This window comes from Trichoderma gamsii (assembly GCF_001481775.2).
Source record: "Trichoderma gamsii strain T6085 chromosome Unknown Scaffold_11.2, whole genome shotgun sequence".
Taxonomy (NCBI): Eukaryota; Fungi; Ascomycota; class Sordariomycetes; order Hypocreales; family Hypocreaceae; genus Trichoderma; species Trichoderma gamsii.
Window position 1 is genome coordinate 714,581 of NW_020171348.1, and position 22,141 is coordinate 736,721.

Below are 22,141 nucleotides of genomic sequence, written 5' to 3' on the forward strand. Positions count from 1 at the left end.
TTATACTATGAAAATGACAAAGGGTAGAGATGATATCGCGCTAAAAATGAGTGGTATATGAAGACAATCGACTCCGGCGGTATAATTGTACAAGTGATTTTTTTTTTTTTTGGGTGGACGACGATGGTCTCGTAGCCACCCAGTAGTTAGTGTCGGATGTCCTACGAGTCTGCTGCCAGCTTTAGAGCGGTAGATTATTGGTTAGTCGACACAAGATACAAATCCTTGAAGATAGACTTTTGCTGAGACAATAACTTTCGTGGGGCGTCAAATTCCATCAACTTTCCATCGTCCAAGACGGCGACTTTGTCGTAGTCAAGAATGGTATCTAATTTGTGTGCAATGGCGAGGATAGTCCAGTCTTTGAACCAGGTTCGAATGATGGTATTGATGACATTGCTGGTTGCTTCATCCAGGCTGGAGTATAGTCTTAGTATCATCTGCTCGCCAATCTTCGGGATGTATTGGAATACTTGCCTACTAGTGGCCTCATCCAAGAGCAACACTTTGCTTTCTCCCTCTCGCAACATTGCGCGAGCAAGGATCATCAATTGAGCCTCTCCCTGTGAAAAGAACTTGTCGTCAATAGCCGCGGAAAGGCCACCTCGACTCTCAATCTTCTTCCACAGGCCGACTCGTTCAAGGGCAGCGACGATTTCTTTATCGCGCCTCCCAGAGTCAACTGCAGTGGATTGGGCATCTTCATCTTGGTTGCGATAAGGATCAGCATTCAGCCGCACTGTTCCCTCCAAGATGTATGCTTCCTGAGGCACGGCAACAATCCGAGTGCGTAGATATTCCCGAGGCAAGGTCGCCAGATCAACGCCATCGATACTAATTTTACCTGAATCTTGAGCAATAAGTCCAAGCAGGCTCAGGAATAAAGAAGATTTTCCGCTTTATAGAGTTAGTGCTCTGTTGACATACGATTTCTCGGCTATCGCCTTACCTTCCAGTCCGACCGCAAATACCGACTTTCTCTCCAGCTTGAATGGATAAGGTAATGTCATTCAAAACGCGCCCAGACGATCTAACCATTGAAGTCAAAGTTAGTAATTGCCTTCTGAGCTTTCGTCGAAAATTACATACGGGTACGAAGCACAAAGTGCTTCAATCTCAATATGACCCTTGCTCGGCCAAAACGTGCTGTCCAATGCGTTGAGATTTGGCTCAATAAGCTGCACATTCCGCCCTTCTGCGGCCAAAATATCAAGAGCCTCATCATCCTCACTCTTTGTCTGCATCGAAAAGCTCCTGATACGAGCAATCGCTCCAAGAGAAATCTCAAGTTGGACCCAGCTGTTGATGGTTGCTTCCATCGTAGCACTGAATGCAAGAATATTGCTCAATGCGACACCTGCGAAACCGGGTCCAATCTTTTCTCGTAGAGTAGTCGTTAGGACGATAAGAATCACTGCAAGTAGCATGATCATGATGTTCACTGCAAACACTAGCCATCGCTGCACACAGAGGAGCAGGTAATTTGGCTGCTGTGACTTATCCAGAACCTTCATATAGTTGGCAGTAGAACGCGATTCCCAGTGAAATGCTCGAATAGTGACCAGACCAGCTACAGTCTCCATGAGCTGTGAGTAGAGGGGAGCTTTGAACTCAATGTCAAGGAGACGTAGCTGCCGCGCAGTGCGCAAGTAGAAGTGCTGAACTGCGTAGAGCAGAGCTAAGAGAAATGGTATGACGGCAGCCATGTACTTTGATGAAGCGCAAACCAAGACAAACTGCGCGACACCGAAAGAGACCGCTACGAGACTTGTAAGCAATTGTTGAAGAAGAAACTCTTGCAGCTGATGCCTGATGAATTGCTTGGTTAAATCTAGGCAAACTTACTTATTACCACGCCTAGAGCCGAGGCTGGCAGCTCCATATCAATCAGTTGGAGATCCTGACTGAATCGGTTTACAGTAATTCCGCTGTCAGTAGTCGTGTGATAAGACATAGGAGCTCTAAATACCAAGCGTTAGACGACTCACATACTATATATGTAGCTTCTCTTACCGTGCAACCGTATTGACTAAGATATCATGGAAGTAGAGACCAGATCGGTTAATGACAACGATAAACAGCTGCCTTAAGAAAGAGTCAGTGATTTGGATATTCAAGAAAAAATGAAGCTTCCGAGTCATCTTACCAACAGGCGAATAGACATGAGGAAAAAGCCCCTATCGAAAAAACGGTATAGACACCAAGCCATTTCCCAAGGTCGGAGTTGGGATCCTCTTCATTCGCTTCAGCCCACCATTTAAGCCAGACGCCTGAGGAAAAATTTATCAGTAAGCAACTAGAATCCTCAGATACTAATAATTGAGACCTACTAGGGAAAGAATCACAAAATGCAAAGACAATAATCCCAATTGTAAAAGCAATTATCGTGGGCCAGCCAGCTGACTCAAGATAGAACTTATAGACAGCTGAATCGCCCATTTGCCGGGCAGCATCAGTCTGAAGTGCTCCCGTAAGCTCAGCAGCAGCGACTACATCTGGCGCCGAGTTCGTTGAAGGCTCTGACTTACGCTTGTTCTTTGTGATGTCCTCTTTGGATCTTTTGTTAGCTTTCGCGGCGGAATCTCCCAGAAGCCACTTAAAATCGGCATTTTCCTTGAGATCATCGACGCTACCCGCATACTGAAGTTGGCCTTGCTCATTCAGCAAGATGATTTGATCCGCGTATGGGACGCGACGATCTACAAAAAGGTGTTAGCAGGCGTATGAAGCCGTCAAATCCGCCCTAGACACGGGCAGTTAAATGGAATGCAAGTTACTCACAGTCTGAAGACGCAAGGACAATGGTCATATTTGCTTTGCGGAGAATTCCTTCTTGACTTAGAAGATTTTCAAAAACTGTATCTTCAGTGTTCGCATCGAGTCCGCTGAAGCAATCGTCCATTACTAGTAATTCACTGCGAGCAAAGGCCGCTCGCGCCATTGACTATTGAGCATCATGGTAAGCAAAATTCAGAATGGCAGAAAAAAGAGAGGTGAAAAGATGTAATTTGATATCGAAAGCTTACCAAGCGTTGTTTCTGGCCTCCGCTTATTGAGATTCCCTTGGATCCTACGGATGTTTGGTCTCCTTGTGGCCACATAGCGATGTCCCTTTCTAAGGCGCATGCGTTTATAATACAACGGTACCAATCCGCATCTTCACTCATTTCTTTCTCTTCAAGCATATTTGCATCTTGGGCAGATCTTCCGCAAATAATTTCTCGGATCTTCTCGTTAGGAAGCCAAGGAGTTTGGTCACAAAAGGTCACAGCGCCAGAAAATCGAGTCTGGATTGAGCCGTCAAAATTTGACAACTCGCCTAACAGGGCCTTGAGAAGAGTCGATTTGCCACAACCGACAGGCCCGAGAATAAGCGTTAATGTTTGGCGGCGGATGTCAATGCGGGGACAGATATCAATAACTGGCGGTCTTTCGTTATGGGCCGAATTCTCTTGATTCTCGTCACTGGGTGTGTCTTGAGGTGTGACATCGCTGCTTTGAGCAGATGTTGCCTCTGGAGGCCAGGAAAATCTGCCGCTGATGGAAGCAATAACGTCTGGTTCCAAAGCAGTCACGCGGCTGAGAGATTTCCCTTTGTTGAAGGTTTTCTCTGTCGTAGCATCAGGGACCATCTGCGAAGCCTCCATTTTTGTAGTCCGATCATCTCTGTTACCTTGACTAGGTGAACTGCGATTATCCTTCCTCTGAGTCACGTTGAGATAGTCTTGAACTCTTTGAAAAGATGTCACGGCTCCAGCAATTGCAGGCATAGAGGCGGTGAACATGGATAAAGGAGTATTAAGTAAAACAATGAGGGAATACGATGTAAAGATCTTTGCAATGGTCAAATCACCATTGCCACGCGAGGCTATGCCCGCAGCGGTAGCAAAAGTGAGGAGCGGACCAAAAACAGGCGTGCAGATAGCTAGCGACAATGTCAGCAGATGTATATCGGAACTGAAGTTGGACAATGAGGAACGCATACAGAGTACGATGGTGACTCCAAGGAACAAACGAAACTTGGTTGATGCAGCTAGCTCTTGGGTTCGAAGTCTTCTGATCCCGTTGAAAGCTACATCGGTAAGGCCTGAAATCTTCAGCCATTTGACGCTTCCGAGGGCTTTCGAGGTCGCGGTTACTCGCCGCTGTGATGCCGCGATCCACGCTGCTTGATGCTTTCCAATTGGCCCAGCTAGGAAGCCAGAGCCAATCATGACGACTGATGATACTATTAGCTAAAATGTCGTTTGCATCTGCATATTGCCAAGTAAGAGGGAGAATGTACCAATTGCAAAACCTACACTCATTACACATGCGGCGCCCAATTGCCTCTCTAGAAGATAGATGGCGATCCCAATTTCGAGGATGCTGCTCCATGTTTGATGAAATAGCATGATTCCGCCAGATATTGTTTCGATATCCGTACTCACGAGCGTCAATGTGCCGCTGGGAGCAGACCTTGACGGGCTTGTCGAATCAACATGAAGTGTTTTTTCGTAGATGAGGGGTATTAGGCTGCCACGCATCATGGTAATAGCACGACTGTTCTGCCATTCATATTGGGTTACCGATACCTGGACAGTAACAGCCTGATCAGTATACTATACTCAATGAGATAGCAAATTGGAATGGTTCTTACAGCCATGCCTGTATATACGAGAATATAGGCCCCGATTAGTCCGTACCCATTGTTGTTAAACTGCTGAGTCTGCGGTGTGGCTGCAAGGTTTATTGCTGCTGTGATCAAGAACGGTTGAGTGTAAGTGAAGCCAATCTGAAACAGTCGAGGGATTATTGGTATCGTCAATGGGCCTATAAATGTCTTGATCCAAACACCGAGTAGTGCGCCAGATTTGCTCTTGTCAGATACTAAACAGTCTAGGAGTTAGTATTTTGGTCAAATAGCTCCTAGAGGACCTTTGAGGGGTGTGTGGACGACTCTTAGAGCCACAATGCTACTGACCCTCTCCCCAAGCCTCTGACATTTTCTTCGCTAGAGGCGCAGATCGCAATGTCTCGTCAAGCTGATACAGATCCTCGTGCGCAAGAATCTTCTTGTAACCAGTGAAAAATAAGGAGCTGAGCCAGTAGAATACACCTAGATTGTAGGGCCCGCTTGCGCCCTCTTCCGAGACATTTTTGTATTCATCTGTTAAGACAGATCGTTTCTCTGTGGACTCGAACAGGAGCATCACAGCCCTCAACGCCAAACTCGCTGTAAAGACGACGGGGATAGAGCTGCCGCCAGCATTTTCGAGCATCCATAGCGTGCGAGAGCGGGCCGCGTCAAATAGAATTGACAGGACCAAATAGACGGATATGAGAAATGATGGTCGGAAAGACGATCGATGCTCGAGATGGGACAAAAGAGCGTATAGTAGGGATAGAACCAAGTTAAGCGCAGAGCTTGCAATTGTGGCGCGCGTGTAAGTGATGGCAGAAGAAGGCGACTTGCTGGAATTCACTACCCAGAGGCCAACGAGGGCGGCGCTTAGTGCGATGAAGCATGTCGAGGTAATCTTTAGCAAATCGAAGACGAACTGATTAGCTATGGAGTTCCATGTTGTACAGGTCACGTCGTACGGTCCAGAACAGGACGTGGCGTATATACCTTCTTGGCCCAGTTCAACGGACTTGACTTGACTCTTATTGGCGCTGCGAAAAGTGCGAGAATCCGCAATGGAGAAAGGAGGATGAAGAATCCAGAAAGCAGAACAGAGAGGATCGTTTCCTCGAAGAGCAAAGTAAAGTCGAAGCCGCCGCGGCACTGAGGACCTGCCCAAGGCCCAAAAGTGTCATCTTGACATGATGCCGTCGACATCACTGGGACGCTATAGGGCTGGTCCTATGACAATCTTATACACAGGCGCATTAAAAACAGCAAGTGAAGACGTCTGGCGGTAATTTGTGCTACGGGACACATGCAATAGAAAAGACAACTTGGAGAAGCTTCTTCGAGATTCTCGGCCTGTAGATTAGCCCGCATCCAAGTTATGAGGACAGGGCTTCCCCTGTGCATCCTCAGGTATCCTTTTACATCCTCAGGTATCTGCCTATCGTTCTTAGGCTTAATTGCTATGAGCATAAGGGGCAGTGCTGATTATGTAGTATTGGAGTGCGCTAAACTATATGAGGCAGGGAGAAGTAGTCGTGTCTATAGAATGTTGTAGAAGATCATGATATATATATATGTAGTGGTGCAATAAGAACTCTAAATTGACGGCTTGTTCTTGTTCTCTGTCGCTTTATGAACATGGTCTTGACTGAAGATTTTCTCCTCAATATGCAGCTGGTCAAGCCAGGCAGTGAGCTGCATGAATAATGCTTGAACCAATCATGGGATTGTAACCTCCGCGCGTCAATTTTCGAAGACAAGATCTTGGGTATTATCGTGTGCGTGGCAATCAATTCCTGCATCATCAGCAAATAACTCCTTTGCAGTGTCCATGAGCAGTGGAAATGTGAATTATGCGCAGCCGTCGCTTATGCGCACTGCCGCAGGATGAGCCGAATGCCTCTAGAATCCTCATGTTGGTGCCGCCTGTAGCCGCACTCTGGATTCCTTTATTGACGATTTGTAGAAAATGCAGTGAAACACATTACTACAATAAAGTAAATCAGCAACAAAGTATACTTGGTCGAAGGAGTGAAGAATATGATTTTCGCTCGAGAAAAGAGAGTACATATATGTACTTTCACGCGGGACAGTAAATGATAGAGGGAAAAGCTCCATTTGACATGCTAAGTAAATTCCTCGACCGCGGCTTCTACTTTCGCAACCATCCAGGTATATCATTATTCTTCATATTCCTGCTCCATCAACAGATTTGCCTCTCCCCATGTCTTGACAATCTGCATCCCCTTCTCTTTGTGGGCCTCAACTTCTGACCTTGACCATCCTGCCTCGCTGTCCGCTACTTTCTCATTCTCGCCATGGTCTGTCTCTTGCGCCGGAATCCACCCGCATTCAACGAAGAATTGCTCTGGACGCACTGTTATGCGCCCCTTTTTGATGATGTACTTTGACAGACTAGTCGCATAAACCTTCTTCTTTGATGTAGATTTGCTGAGAAACCATGATCCAACGTAGATCCAGCGAGAGTCCCAACCTAGGATGCGCGATTCCACATTGTAGGAAGCATAAGGCCGAAGCTCACGTTTGAAAGACGTATGTGTAGCCCCCAAGATGAGAGCAGGTCGCCCCTTTACCTTTTCCTTTTTGTTGGTTCCATCTCGCCCTTTGTATTCGATTTCCATGTTGTCCATTGGCCACGCTGGCGCAATTATCCTGCCCATTAACTTGATCCGAGATATGTCAAGATCTGTAAAGAAGGTTGAGTTTGACTTGTGCAAGTTCATGTCGATCTCCAACAGAGGTACATAAGTACTAATAATGTCCGGCTTGAACAAAGGGTGCTTTTCGATAGAATCTCCGGCATTTTTCTTCTGAACCAGCGCGACTTTTCTTTTGCTTCCATCGGTAGATTTGACTAGCCGTTTTTGCTGGTTTCCAAAGGCGATATTCAGATGGTAATATGTCCGCGCCGTCCATACAAATGGCAACGCCTTGAAGTTGAAAACGACAAATACCGACAAAGCAGCGCCATACCAAGTGTAGAAAAATGGCACAACGTTCGCCTTCAGCGTCGAAAGTACCGTAGGCGCATCAAGCGCCCAAGATTTGACATCCATAAGCAGGGTAGCGGAGCAGAATACGCTCCAATACTTCAATTGAGGTGCATCAAGATCACCCTCGCAGCGGTTTAATCCACCAGGCACGGAAAGGGCCAAAGATAAGAAGTTTTAGAAAAAACTCAAACAATAGTATCAACAGCGATTTAACATAGTGTGAAAGAAATGACTGTGAGAGCCCTATTTATATCTCAGTGCACAATCAGTCATCGGCGATTTCCACAAGCTGAGAGAATGCACCGATAGTGCGTCGGCTGCAAGTCAGCAGCAGAGAAGTCTGAACCTGGTACTTTCTACACAATTGACCCCTGTTCAAGTGCAAAACAATAAATCCACAGGAAATCTGTATAGATGCATTTCTTTTAGTGCAAATAGCCCAGAGAGTAGCCGCCGGTTCACTTCTTGAATCCACTGCGAGGCGAAGCTATCAAGTTGTGCTAAGCCGCGCTCAAATGTGAATATATAGAGACATAGCCACTGCATGTCGCGTCACATGATGAATAGGTACACGTACGTAGGATTCAATGGCTTTCCTGTCTACCACAGAAGGATGAATTTCAGCGCTTCAAAGTCACTTTTTTATCGCGATTTTGGAGGATGCAATTTTGAGCCCAAGGACTTATCTAGCCTCAAGACAACTTTCTGAAGGGTGTTACGAACATGAGGCTAATCAACACGCGGACCCTAAAGCTTCACCAGTTCCACGGCAAGCCACCGCCTTACGCCATTTTGTCCCATACTTGGGGCCAAGAGGAGGTGTCTTTTCAAGATTTCCACTCACCAGATCTGCGAGAAAAGCTAGCAGGGTTCTCTAAAATTAGAGATACTTGCAAGAAAGCATATAGTCACGGCTTGGATTACGCTTGGGTTGATACGTGCTGCATCGATAAATCCAACAGCACAGAACTTAGCGAAGCAATCAATTCCATGTTCAAGTGGTACAAGAATTCAGCAATCGCCTATGCGTTCCTGGAGGATTACCCATCCCCAAAAATCGAGAAACCTGCCCTAACTACAGCGGCTGTTGGCTTTGGCCATAGCCGATGGTTTACTCGAGGCTGGACTTTGCAAGAGCTTATTGCACCCCCGCGACTCGAATTCTATAATAAGTCATGGGAGAAGATTGCAGAAAAGACGGCTGTTGCAAAGCAACTTGCGGTGGTCACGGGGGTTGATGCTTTTGTTCTCGACGGCTCGGGCCCCCTTCAGCAGGTTAGTGTGGGAAGGCGCCTGAGTTGGGCTGCTAATAGAGAAACAACTCGCGCGGAAGACCTTGCATATTCTCTATTCGGACTTTTTGATGTCTATATGCCTCTGATCTACGGGGAAGGGGGGAGAGCTTTTCTTCGGCTACAGGAGCATATTCTTCAACAATCTGATGATCATACTATCTTCGCCTGGCGAGCCGCAACCCCTTCGAAGGATCCAGATATGGCATATGGGCTGTTTGCAAAATCTCCAAGAGATTTTCACAATTTCGTGGACAAGTCATATCGCAGGGGACTGCCGGAATACAAAATCCAGTCTGGAGTAGATAGGTTAGTGTGTGTTTGGGGATCCAAAGTACCGCAAGATCCGATCACCATGTCCAACAAAGGCATTCATATCACTTCCCTTATCAAAAGCCTTCGCCAACCTTGGGCTTCAGGAGACCTTGTGATACTACTACTCAACTGCTGTTTTGACGCAAATCCCTCGGCTACTGCAGGTATATATCTCAAGCGCCTCGGCGCAGACCGATATGCTCGAGTCCGAGGAAATGAGTTAGCTAGGGTCCATTCCGATAATAATACTTCGTTAGCTTCTATATGTGGAATCAAGAGTACCTCGGACATTATTGGGCAATATTTTGAGGAGCCTTGGACTACAATGGCAAGAGTGCGCGAGGAGTACCTCGAGGAAGAGATATCTCAAATGGGGTCTGGATCAGTCGGAAAACGCTATAAAAATGCCTTGTATTTGAAGCCAAATCTCCTCCGAGGCAATAAACTGTTCCACGAGTCCCAGCTTCGTCAGATGATGATTATGGATTCACACCAAATCTGGCGCTCTTTTCGATTCGACGTCAAAAGCAACGACGATGATCTTGTCATAAAAACGTATCCAAACTTCAAAGCGGTGTTGGTATTTGAGTCCCCCAGACACGAGAAATCACTTCTTCTCTTCTTAGCGTCCAGAATTAATAACCGGAATCACGAATGTGACGTTGATGCTGTTTCCCTAGCTGTCGATGACGTGAGAGAGTGGCATCAAAATCTCTCCACAGTAGAAGAGTTTATACAGACAAAGATAAGGTTGCAAACTCGTCAGACGACCCCAAGCATCAAGGTAACGCTGTCTCCATTCAGTGTACATGGAATCAACATGCAAAGTATCGGAATACTACAGCCGTCATTCACTACATCTCGTGGTCGAGCATCTAAAAACATCTCCAAGGCCTTTTATTTGGTTCTACTAACTATCTTCTCACTCGAAATGCTGAGTATGGCTATTGAAAATGACAAGTCACTGAGTTGAGAAGCGGAAAGAGCTATGGTAAGGAGAAGGCTGAGTGAAAATGAGAGACAGTCTGATGCCCCGATTTACATATTACTAGATTAACGAATCTTTATTTATTCATATCAGCGCTAACTAAGTATGCTGCATAAAAACCCCTGTATTACCTCGAATGATATTGCGCAGTTTGTAGACAGCTCGTTACCAACACCGAAATGTCACATTTGTGCATTTGGTTCGAACAGCACAGGAGCAGCATAATAGACAGTGATGTATAGGCTCGCTGCTTTGGATTCAATGTCTCATCCATACTCACAAGCGTCTCAATTAAATTCCATGTCTTCGGTGACTACAAGGGTAATCAGTACAATTAGCAACTCGTACCACGTGCTGAGCACATTCGCCACCAGGGTAACAGGACTCGAACGGCTTACTGTATCTTGAAACACCTTGGATAGTCTTCGAAATGCTCTTGGTATTAAATCGCTCTCCCCCGAGTTATGAGCTAGCCCTGCGGCCAGTGCCTTCTCCAGATCCGTAAGTGCTTCAGTGTAGATAGTCTCTGCAGTATGGCAATTGCTCCGCTCTGCACGAATGAGGCTCTGTGCCGACTTGATTATTTCGTACTGATAGCGATGAGCTTCCCACTGAGTCCATGTTTTGACGCTCTTTCGAAGTTTCGAGAGTAACTGTGGAAGCTGACTGTGTCGACTGTTGCGTTGCTCCCGTGAGATGACAGAATCATGACTAAATTCCGCAGTGTAGTACTGCTTTGCCATATCATCAATGCTGTGGAAGCCAGCTACAGAGGCACACACTCGCATAAACTCGAACCGATCTTCTATACTCTTATCTTTTAATCGCTGCTCGCCGTTCTCATAGCTCTGTAGCATCCTTGCTAGATCCTTATCCGTACAATCGTATAATGCGCTACCAAGCATTGAACTCCTGGAACTTGAACTTCCTGGATCGCTTGACTCATCTGATGACCTACGCGCTGATTTTTGGACATCTGTTTCTTGATCCATGGTTTGAAGATGGGAACTTCTTGACTCATTGGGATGTGCCATGAATGCTGTGACATCGGGGATTGTATATGACGCGTCCGAGTTTGAATCATGATCGCTTCGCACTTGTCTCAGGTTCGGAAAGCCTAATAAAGGAGAAATATGTCAGCTACTATCCTCTTGGTAAAAGCCTTCATTAATGGCTAACGTTATATGCATTAACAAACAAGCAGAATTCTGGCTATCCGTACCTGAGATTGCTTGGTGATTCATCGGGTCTCTATACATGTTTGGCGTGTTCGTCCACCCCCAGTCGGTCGCCAAATTGTAGGTGGGAGGTAAAGCTGGTGCTGTCAAACTAAATGCTGTGAACGGAAATTGCTGAGGTATGTGAGCTCTTTGATGCTGTGGCTGATTGAGACGAAGAGGTTGAACAATAGCATGCGGTTGCTGAATCGCAACATTCGATATGGATTGCTCGGGGGTCACGCTGCCTATCGATGGAGGGGCATCTTCGCGTCTGTCCATGTCCATTGTATAGCCATGACTGTTCCTACTACCTTCTTTTTCGGAACCTCCAGGGCTATTTATACTTTTGATACTGTGAGTGCTGCTGAGATTGCCTGGAGAAGTGTTATTCGGTGGCGGTGTGTTGGAGCCGATACTGGGCAGTGACTTGATATCGGCCCTTGTATCTGTAACACAATCCGCTAGGAAGACAGCCTTTTCGCCACTTGAATCAACGTTGATAGTGTCTCGGTCGGATTCGCCAACGCTTCCGTCTTGAGGCTCTGATGAGGCTTGCTGTTGCTCTCGGCGGCGATACTCGTTGACCTCTTTTTGTAGCTCTTCCATGCGCTCTTTTATGCGATTGCCTAGTTTAATTTGGTTGAGTCAGATATATCAGCACTGTTATATGTTTTTCCATGTTGCTTGTTTTGATATGAGGGCAATGTGAAGGTGCTTGTGGCCATGTGCTGAATGAGATGACTTACGATATGTTCTCTGTGCTACTCGGTTCTGGATCCTCTTCTTTTGGCTACGGTCTGCCACAACCGGCCATTCTTGGTTGATCATCATGTTATTGTATAATATTGAAATGAACTTTGTGTGGAATTGCCGGAATTGGTGGTAAGAACTCTATCGTGTTCCTTTCTCGCCAGTTGCTTGAACTAGACCATTGTTTCCTAGCGTTCTAGTGGGAAGATATGGTCATCAATTTCTAGTCAACTAGTAGCAATGGCATTTAAATCGTCAATTGAGTAGAGTGGGGAAAAGTAGATTTTATTGACATTCGTTTCTTCCGATTCGGAAACCTCACGAATCGACAATGTGTTCTCTTGGACTCGGAGTTCTGCAGATACCAGCAATTAACGAGATTAGGAAGAGCAGCATGAATAGATCAAGTGGCGTGAGGAGGCAGTGCGGCGCGTAGCATCTATATTTTTATCTGAATTACATCACATACGTAATGATTGTGCAAGTAAATTACCTATCGGAACGTTCATCAGGCATAGACTAACTTGTACTGCGCACTTAAGTCTCACCCTATTGTAATGCTACGGGTCATTAACTGGTCCGATCACACCACACTTTCAGCTAGAGAAAGATCAAGCAAATGCCACCGGTTGATTCACCCAAGTAGGTTAGCCACATGGCTAGTAGTTGGTTGTGTATCAATCTTGCTGTGAACACCCAGCCTTATAATACGTCAGACAACAAGGGTGACCTCGGAATCTATCGACGGGTAAGCGGATCTGAATCTAGAACGAACAAGCAGAGGAGCTAATAGTTCAGCCGTATGCGCCAAGCTCTCTCAGCTAACGCTGTGCAAACCGAGTCTGTATATCCATCTGACGTAAGATCCACCCATCCGTACTCGCGAGCTACTGTAGAGTCGTGCATGAGCCAATGGTACGCTGTGACAAGGCGGAACATGATAGCTTTGGTGTTTGTATGCATGTCTGTACGGATTAGGTAACTTAAAATAATTCAAAAAGATAGGCCACTTATATCCATTATTGGAGTGACTCCACAGTTTCATTACGAAAAATAGGGCGGGAAAGCACTATCTATATACATGTATATGAGAAATCTAATGCCTTATGCCAAGGCCTCGTTATATACAAGTATACAATCAGTAGGCAATAAGTAGTATTATAAATATTTCCCCATAAGTTCCCCAATACTAGTTATATTTCCAATGATTATTTTTGAACAAGATAGCTAGCTAGCTATCTATTCAATCTATTGAAAGCACTTTTCTGCTGATGCTCCGATTTTACGTAAGTCTTTCCATTTTTATTTTCTTGTTATATAATCACTTGAACATTAACCCTGCCAAATCTCAAAGTATGTATACTATAATGCCTATCTTAATATATTCTTTGTATTTAAATTTTGTTATACCCGGAATAATAGCTTTGTATAGGGCTGCCTAGTGAAAACTTTGCTGGCGTTCATTCGTTTATAAAATGTTTCTTTCAGTGGGCTACCAATACATGCGATATAGCCCGCGAATTTAAGATGCACATATGTTCTTGCCTGTAGGCTTAAGTTTGCCAAGATAAAGCCGGCAAGAATCTGGGGATTCTAAAGTGATTAAACAGGCCTTCGGCTCCGCGGAACCCAGGTCGCGTGCTTGGGGCTCATGGCTTGCTTATATCGACAACGGAGGAAATAAGGTCCTACTCTCTAAGCTACCATCTAGGTACCTACAGTAGTCAAAGTCCATCGTCAAGATTCAAGGAGGACAATGGTACCTCCTTGTAGTATTGTATATAGGTACGTATCTCCCCAATAGTAGCACTCCTCCCCGGAAAAACACGACTTTGCCACGGAATGCGTCAATCAAGCCAAGATACTACTTTGTGCTGACCATAAGAGTCGCATTGCAGCCGCCAGCTATGCATATCCATCAATAATGGACCACTTTCCCAATCTAAATGAGGATTCATTCAGCGCAGTTGTTTCAGCTGTAATTATTGTCACTCTATTTTCACGGAAAACCTGGCAAAGCCAAGATGACTGACTCTCATTGCTGCGGAAGGCGGCTCCGTTGTTTGCATGATCCTTCGTTCGGATCCTCGCTATTTAGCCAAGTGAAATACATTAACTGTGCGCTCCATTCGTCAGTTACGAGCCATGCATGAATGTTGGCATGATCGCAGCTAAAGCTTGGGGCTCTGCTTAGACAAAATCGCGCTAACTTGCTGATTTTGGACTCTCGGCACGGCCCGAGCACGCCTAAAAGTTAGGATACTCGGACATATACACGGAGGATTCATTTTGGCTTCTTCGATTGTCTATCAAGTAATTCGGCAAATTGAGTATAGGCAACGCGCTCGGCTTGCTTACAATAGTCCCTGCTCTCCATTTTACTAATGCACATGGCTTTTGGTGTGGGTTGCCCAGCTATTTCAGCTGGCCGTTGTACCCTGCCACACCACCGATGTTATGGATGGGTCTCCATTTTAGCTTTCAGATGGATAATGTCCTGTAACTGCCCGAAACGCTTTTGTGTGCATGGACCGGCCTTTACACTTTGGCCTTGTTCTAGATCGCCGATTCTGCCTTGCGTGCTTATCCGTTTGAGTGCTTGCGTTGATCGAGATGGATGTGACGGTATTCTCACACGCTATCACATGGGAAGGGTTCTTCTGATGTTCCGCAGTTATTCTTAATAAGATAAATAGATTTGGCGCCATTCAAAAGTGTGCATACCATAATTGGCTATACTTACTCTGTACAGTCGCCGATACTCCGCTCCGGGTGCCTTGTGAGCCGCTGAACGATAGAGTGTGACACAAGCCACTGTATTTTCAGGACTAATGACAACCAAGGTAACATTGCAATCGCCACCCTCTATCTCGTAAAACGCCGAGAGAGAAGGTTCTTAAAACTCCGGAATGTGCTTAGCTGTCTAAATGGGGTATAAGGCCAAAAGCTTTGAGCTTTTACTTGATCCGTTTGATCTCTGACGAACCGTCTTTACTATCTTTACTTGAATCTGTGATGCGTGTATGTTAGCGCTCCAAGTGAGCTATTTGTGTGGAAAGCGCCGGACTGTTGCTATCCAGACATGGGCGAGTTGCTTATTCTTTAGTTCAAGTAAAGGGCCACATGCGATATGGGTCGGGTATAGATGCTTCGTTATCATCCTAGGGCTCATGAGATTGCAATTCATACCTCTAAACCGTAGTTACCTAGCTCTATACATCAAGGGAAGCGGCTCGTTTGAGTCCGCGAATACCGCGAAGGAAGAATGCATGAACCAACGTGCATGAAAGCCATATCGAGTAACATTCACCCTGCTATAAGAGCTAAGAAAGCTACAAAACGCGAATTGAAGCGTTTTCGTTACGACGTGCTATTGGGGATGCGCGTGCTAGCTGAGCAAATATCCGAAGTCACTGCTTCGATCGCTTCGATATAGCTTCCCAATGGCCTTCAAGTAGCTGTCGAAGACCAAGTAAAGAAGTCACTAGATAAATATGTCAGTGCCTGTGATTATAGATCCTTGATGAATTGTATGTGTGGAGCTTGGGCACATAGCCTGCTCTATGACGATTGCGCATAACTTGTAAAAGATAGCGTGGCGAAGACTGATTTTGAACACAAAGCAAATATAGCTGGAAAAGATATCAAACTCATAGCTCAGACTAATGAATTTATTGTTAAAATATTACATGATCTTTATTTCACGCAGTTCTTAATAAGGAGATCAGGTTGGTGCCACAGCATTGTATAATCGTGAACTAAAGAGGCATGTACTCAAGTATCTTGTGGCAAATGTCTTCGAATCCTATGACAATTCTACACAAATATAGTTTCCAGCTTGTAATGAATCCTCAATATCGGAACTTGTTCGAGGTGCACAATTGACAAAAATATTCTTTGCTTTGCGTCGAGGTCGATGGGGATCGATGATAACACAAGGCTATCTAAACAAACGGCTGGAGCAGTTCTGTAGAGCTATACCAATAGCTTGTTAGTAGGAGATGATAAGTTTTTGCATTGGATTTACTTACCAATGTTAAGCTGCTTCTTGGCTAGAATAGCGATATCTCAGCATATCCGATATAAGCAAATCGCAGTAGGGTTAGATGAATGTGCTCGAAGGTTATAAAAGTGTCAACTGGTATGCAAGATTATGTAACTTAAATGCTGTCTTGAAAGAGTAAGTATAGACTATAAACAGAACATATAGCAGAATTACAAAAGATAGTAACTTATGGAGAGTTGAGGAATATTGAATACTGAATACTGGAATGCGGGATATCGTAGATGCTGTTTGAGATACAAGGGGACCTAGGAAGAAGACTTGTAGGAACCAAGCCAGCCAAACATAACATAATGGAGTTTTGAAACACCTCGCCAACATGGAAATGATAAAAAGCTTCAATGGATGCAGAAAGAGCCAAAGGCAATTGCGCAAAAACTTGAAGGAGGAGAGTAGGCGAATCAAGAGTAGATAACGAAGCGTGAATCAAGGCAAAGCAAAATCAAACAACGAACAGGCATACCTGAATGCTGCCATGGAGTAATAAAATTGAGAAACAAAATCTGATATGCGGCAGCAGTTATTCCGCTACCCGCCCCTTATTGCTTGCCACTGGCAAACGCATATATGCAGCTGCATATACTTGCCCAGTCACAAAGTGTTCACTTTGGCCTGAGCTTCTTTGTTCTCGAAACACTAGTAGTTTGTTTGTTTTGCTTTTGTTTTGCTTTCGCAGCCCGCTCACTTACCGAATTCCTCATTGTTGTATCTTCATCCAGCGTCGCGATTCCACTATATACCATCTTCCAAGCAAGTTATCGGTTATCTTTTTCGAAACATTTAGTTAATCTGTAAGCTATAGCAGATTCGATGCCAACCTACTTCCCTTTTCATCCCCAAGTTTGAGATATCTGTTTCCTCAATCGACTATTCGGCAAGAGATAATCGCCAACATGTCCGACCGCAAGGAAGAGCACCACCCTACCTCAGTTTCAAACAATCTCAGTCTTGAATCTCTGGCTATTGACAATGATTCGAACTCTCGAGGTCAACTTGATTCGTATGAGATGACCTTGGATGCGAGAAATCGCGCACTATATCGATGGACTCGAGATACTATCGAAACGAACAACCCAAACCTAGACATGGAAGATTATTTCAGGAAGTACGCAGGCTTGGAAAGTACGCAGCAGGATGGCACATCTGAAGAAGAGATGATAGATCTTGATGAAGCTACAAACATTTCTCCATCTCGAGAAGAAGAGCTCATTGATCTGGATGAAGCTACGAACATTGCCCCGTCTCAGCAAGAGCTCATTGATCTCGATGAAGCTACGAAACTTACTCCACGACGAGAATTCCCCCTTGTACCATGGGATGCTACAGTTATGGAAGCTTTCTTTCTGTCACAGCTCGAGTATACATCCAACGACCCTCATACAACTTACGATAACATCGCCTATTTAGTCGACTCTCTTCAGTCAGATCTTCCGTCTCCTTTTCTAACTATCCTCCATCATGAGGTCGACGTGTATGCGTATAAAAGATCGCTGGAACCCAAGAAGCTCTCTTTCTCTCTCTTTGAAGACGATTCGGTCGAGGAAATCGCTCCGCATACTGCATGCGCCCGATGCCAGTATAGCCCGGTCAACAATAGTCAAGGCATGACTCTCCTGACCTGTGAGAACTGCCTCTCGGTCGAATACTGTAGCCTCGGCTGCCAAGATGCCGACTGGGGCGCTCACCAGATTATGTACTGCGTGAACCCAAGGAGCATTCCCTTCGAACAGTTGGCGGAGCCTCACACCCCCTCGTTCCTCCGAACCTCTCTCCCCAACCCCTTTGCTCGCTTGAGCAAGGGCCTCTGGCTACACGACCGCCACAAGATCGACGTGTACGCCCTCCTCATCGACTCGTTCCGGCTCCGAGAATCCGATGACTACTGGTATGCCGGCCTGAAGAAGAAGGAGAGCCTCTTCAACGGAAAGGAGAGCTCAGTCTCTCATTTCCGGGCCTTCCTGAGCTTGGCTGAGACCAAGGGGCTAATGCCCCCTTGGTGGTCGCACAAGAAGCGCGTCGAGTGCCTGGACATGGGCCTCGACTCGAGCTCCGACAACTTCCACGACCTCTGCGCCACGACCAGAGACATTGAGATTCTGGTCATATACGAAAGCGCCATTATGCTGATGCAGCTCCGGATGTTCGCCGAGTCTGTTTTGGGAACAGGCCCGGCAAGATCAAACGGGCAGCTGATGCTGCAGAAGATGGTAGTGATGGAGGAGGCCGGGCGAGCCTCGGTGAAGAAGTAGACTTTCGGCGTGAGTTTTCTTTTCGAGGGGGCATTTTGTTATTTTGTTTAGATATATGTGTATTTTTTTTGTTCTTAATTTACTTATCCTGGCTTCCAAATCTTATAATGATCAACCATATTTCGTGAAGCAGTTAACGTAGTCCCGCGACAGTCAACAGTCTTTCGTCTGGACGCCCCCTACAGCTTTTCTGAAGAATATAGTCCCGGCGCTTTGCATGTCAAGTTGGAGTATCTTTCTCGCGAAATTTATATACCTCCAACGATGGTCGTGAGCAGCACAATCACATTGAGGTGACGCGTCAATTTTTCGCTGAAGATCTGCCACGGAAGATTCGGGCGCATCGCATCGCCTTTTGAGAAGTGTATTCTGGTTTCTAAGAGCTTCTTCTATGTTGATTCCACGCGCATTTCTCATAGTCGATTCGAAAGCAACAGCTCTCTAGGCACCGTATTGAGAGCGCTGAGTTTGAGTTGTAGTAGCGGTAATCTTCTCAGTAGGCGAGGATTTGGGTGACTGGATTTTGCTAATGTGGCTGGGAATGTTTTTTGATATCCTCGATCGTAAATTTTGGCATTATTTGATGACAAAATAAACTTAAAATACATAAAACTCTAAACTGGAAGCTCAATCGCTCCATTGTGGCAGCCGGAAAGTCACACCAAAGGAAAAAAGAGAGCCAAATAATGAGCAAGTCGTGAAAAAAACAAGCATCGAAAGAAAGATGATGCACGAAATAGATATAAAATTTAATAGAAGGAGGTACAAGAGACAAGGGAGCACCAAGTTGTTCGGCTATCAAGGGTGGCCAAAAACTAATATATGCCAAAATGGTTACTTTTGAATCTGAAAGATCGATTTTCCGCGCCTCAATACGCATTATAACTAGCTAACGTTTTATTTAAATATAAGTGGCTAAACCTTGGCATCTCGGCGAGTCTGGCCACTGGTTTGATACACTTGGGAACGAGTGGCTATAATCGGATCATCGGAAGGTTCGATGCCCTGAACTCCAGGAAAGACGTTGTAGGCAATAGTCTCCTTTTGAGAAGGCAATTCTTCCTCGCCGGCAACCTTGTTCAAGGTGAGGGTGCCAAGTTCAACAAGTTTACGATCTTCTGGCCAAATCTTGGTGCAGTCATTTGTAACGTCGCCATCTCCCGCCACCTGAGCTACCAGCTTGAAGCTAATCGGTCCTTGAGCAAAAACGCCAGGTAGCTCGTCAAAGAGGAAGTTCGGACCCTTTGCCTCCAACTCGGTCTGCGGTAAATATTGTTTCCCAGATAGCGGAACCCAGCGATATCGGATAAAAGCACTTTCGCCAGAAGCATTCACAAACTTGAACGCGTTGATAGAGTAGAATGACTGTGTGCCAAAGTTTTTCGGAACCTGTCTGTCTTCTTGTACGAAGCTAGCGGCCGCTGGATGGTCTTTGGCATATTCTTCCACAGTGTTGTCTCTGAAGCTTCGGAAGACCGCGAGGACTTCTTCCCCTGTAGCACCGGGGAAGAGGGTCGAAGACTGGCAGATGATGTCTGTTTTCGCATCCTCCCCTATCAAAAATCGCACAGCAAGACCATGAGGAGTTGCCTGGGGAGTATTCGAGGGCAAGTCTGGGATTCCGGTGAACAGGGAGAATCTTGCTATGACTGGCGTCGAGGGAGCGTCGAAGTGAGGAGCGATGGATAGTTGCTTTGCTTCGCTTGTCGGGGTGAACGAACCAGCCACAAGGACGCCTCTGGCATGGGCTATACGAAAATATCGATAATTAGAGAGACACTGTTTGCGTATATCAAGATACACTTACATGGCCGAACATGGTCGAACCGCCCAAAGATGTCTTTGAGAGTGCTAATCAAGTCGAGGTGAAGCATTATGAAACTCGTGTTTTCTGTACTAGTAGAAAAGAAGTATAAGAAGTATGGAATTTCTGAAGTGGGAAGCCTCGTAGTTTAAATAGCCTGTTATACTTAAAGAAAAGAGTTCAAAGTGAGCTGACGGGCAGGCGTAGGGCTAATGTCTGAGTGGCTGAACACTATTGGTTGAGTCGCTTCATAGCAGCGATATATGGTTCGATTGAAGTCTATTTAAGCTTCTCCGAGGAGCATAATCAGTTTCAATATTAGCTACAAAGCGAATTAAGCGAGAGATTTCGTGGTAAATATAGTAGAGCTCCGTTTGATAGTTGGTCTAGTGATGCTATGCTTCAAGTGCTTACATGACTGACGGATTCCTAGCATTGGTACCACTATTGTCAAGACGATAACAACAATGCGCAGTCCTTTATTTAGATAAAAAAAAAAACTTCATTTTCAGTATATCAATGGACTTGCTTTTTTGCCATTTCCTTAGACTTTTATTAGTTAGACCTAGTTGTATCGCCTCAATATTGTTCACACAATTGGCTGCTGAGGTCAGTGATGTGGTAAGCGTGGTTGCGGCTCTGACCCGACACTAACTTCGGGACCCGCTCCGCTGTTATTGCTGAAGCCTTTTAGTGCATTCACTGCAGAAGACATGGAAACAAACATTTCTGTGGCAAGGGCCTGCAAAACAACAAGGACCGCAAAATGGATATATATATAAAGGACGGCAATGGGAGCACTGTTACTATTGGCGTTAGTGCTGTTGGTATGTTTGGTGGCATATTTTGTGCGTCAATGACCGATGTAGACCGCTTGTATGGGTATAAGTTGACGGCTTGGCTATCTCTACTTTTGAAGACGTAGAATTTAATTTTCATAGCGCCTTAATGTTTGTCTTCAGCCTTCTTCATCGTACCTAGTTTGAAAGGCGTCAAAGGATGGAGGTGTTGTAAATTGCGATTTTCGGAGAAGATTGATAAAGATCAGTCACATGCTTGTGTCTTTGCCCGCAGCGCGGGCTCTAGAGCTAGACAGGCACCCAACGTCGTTATCAGATTACCAGCTACAGCACAGCAGTGGCCTGATCAGCCGGAGCCTCAAACGCGAAGAATTGCGGAGCATCGTATTTGTTTCTTCGGCATGACATAATACTGTTTGTTATAAGAGCCAAACTGATGACTTCAATATGATTGCTAGCGATGGGTCAAGCGATTCGATGACTCGATGACTGCGGAACGGTTACCGGAGTAGGTAACTACTGCCCAAAGAGCGCTAGCATTGCGGAGTAACGCCGAAGCAGGGTCGGCAAACTGCCTATAGGCTATTCTGCAGAAACATCATTGATCCATGGATGATTTTACGATCTCGCCATCCGAAAGGTCATTTGCCTTGATCATTACTGAGCAATCAATGCGTGACGAAGCACGTTTGTCAGCACCCGCAATAAAGGGCGAGCGGCGATCCACAGTGCCGTAAACTCTCGTCCCTAATGTTGGATCCTCCACGGACCATGTACCATCGCGCAGAAGGCGTACTAGTAAGGACAAGCCAGTGTACATCGTAGTTGCCTGCAGTTTCATACTAGTCATGGTTGGAGAAATTGGAGAAACTGGTGGCGGCGCTTTAGCAACACTAGAAGTGTGTCTCACGGAAACAGCACGTGGAACGACGCTGTAGATTCGCGGCTCGTGCCGGAATAATATTCCATCCGAAGAAACAGAACCCACGGCTCGAATAATCGTTCGGTGAGCTTTTCCGCAAGCAGGCTTA

General features: G+C 45.6%; 6 protein-coding genes across 6 annotated transcripts; 2 read left to right on the forward strand and 4 right to left on the reverse strand.

Moving 5' to 3' along the window:
* Positions 1–194: 194 nt before the first annotated feature.
* TGAM01_v204137 (ABC transporter) lies at positions 195–5,821 on the reverse strand (the record flags this gene model as incomplete). Its single annotated transcript, XM_024549355.1, has 14 exons — positions 195–897; positions 950–1,030; positions 1,090–1,759; positions 1,846–1,961; positions 2,014–2,085; positions 2,147–2,270; positions 2,331–2,699; positions 2,782–2,944; positions 3,027–3,925; positions 3,986–4,219; positions 4,286–4,574; positions 4,640–4,869; positions 4,964–5,519; positions 5,612–5,821. The coding sequence occupies 14 exons, from the start codon at positions 5,819–5,821 to the stop codon at positions 195–197; spliced, it is 4,716 nt and encodes a 1,571-aa protein (XP_024405940.1).
* Positions 5,822–6,795: 974 nt separating this feature from the next.
* Positions 6,796–7,692, reverse strand: TGAM01_v204138 (hypothetical protein; the record flags this gene model as incomplete). The annotated part of the gene is made up of 1 exon (XM_018800692.1): positions 6,796–7,692. One exon carries the CDS (start codon positions 7,690–7,692, stop codon positions 6,796–6,798), a length of 897 nt encoding a protein of 298 aa, XP_018666157.1.
* Positions 7,693–8,352: 660 nt separating this feature from the next.
* TGAM01_v204139 (hypothetical protein) lies at positions 8,353–10,209 on the forward strand (the record flags this gene model as incomplete). Its single annotated transcript, XM_018800693.1, has 1 exon — positions 8,353–10,209. One exon carries the CDS (start codon positions 8,353–8,355, stop codon positions 10,207–10,209), a length of 1,857 nt encoding a protein of 618 aa, XP_018666158.1.
* A 302-nt stretch (positions 10,210–10,511) lies between these two features.
* On the reverse strand, positions 10,512–12,275 carry TGAM01_v204140 (hypothetical protein; the record flags this gene model as incomplete). The annotated part of the gene is made up of 3 exons (XM_018800694.2): positions 10,512–11,341; positions 11,447–12,070; positions 12,191–12,275. The coding sequence occupies 3 exons, from the start codon at positions 12,273–12,275 to the stop codon at positions 10,512–10,514; spliced, it is 1,539 nt and encodes a 512-aa protein (XP_018666159.2).
* Positions 12,276–17,150: 4,875 nt separating this feature from the next.
* TGAM01_v204141 (hypothetical protein) lies at positions 17,151–18,506 on the forward strand (the record flags this gene model as incomplete). The annotated part of the gene is made up of 1 exon (XM_018800695.1): positions 17,151–18,506. The coding sequence occupies one exon, from the start codon at positions 17,151–17,153 to the stop codon at positions 18,504–18,506; it is 1,356 nt and encodes a 451-aa protein (XP_018666160.1).
* A 915-nt stretch (positions 18,507–19,421) lies between these two features.
* On the reverse strand, positions 19,422–20,380 carry TGAM01_v204142 (hypothetical protein; the record flags this gene model as incomplete). Its single annotated transcript, XM_018800696.1, has 2 exons — positions 19,422–20,254; positions 20,314–20,380. 2 exons carry the CDS (start codon positions 20,378–20,380, stop codon positions 19,422–19,424), a joined length of 900 nt encoding a protein of 299 aa, XP_018666161.1.
* Positions 20,381–22,141: the final 1,761 nt, after the last annotated feature.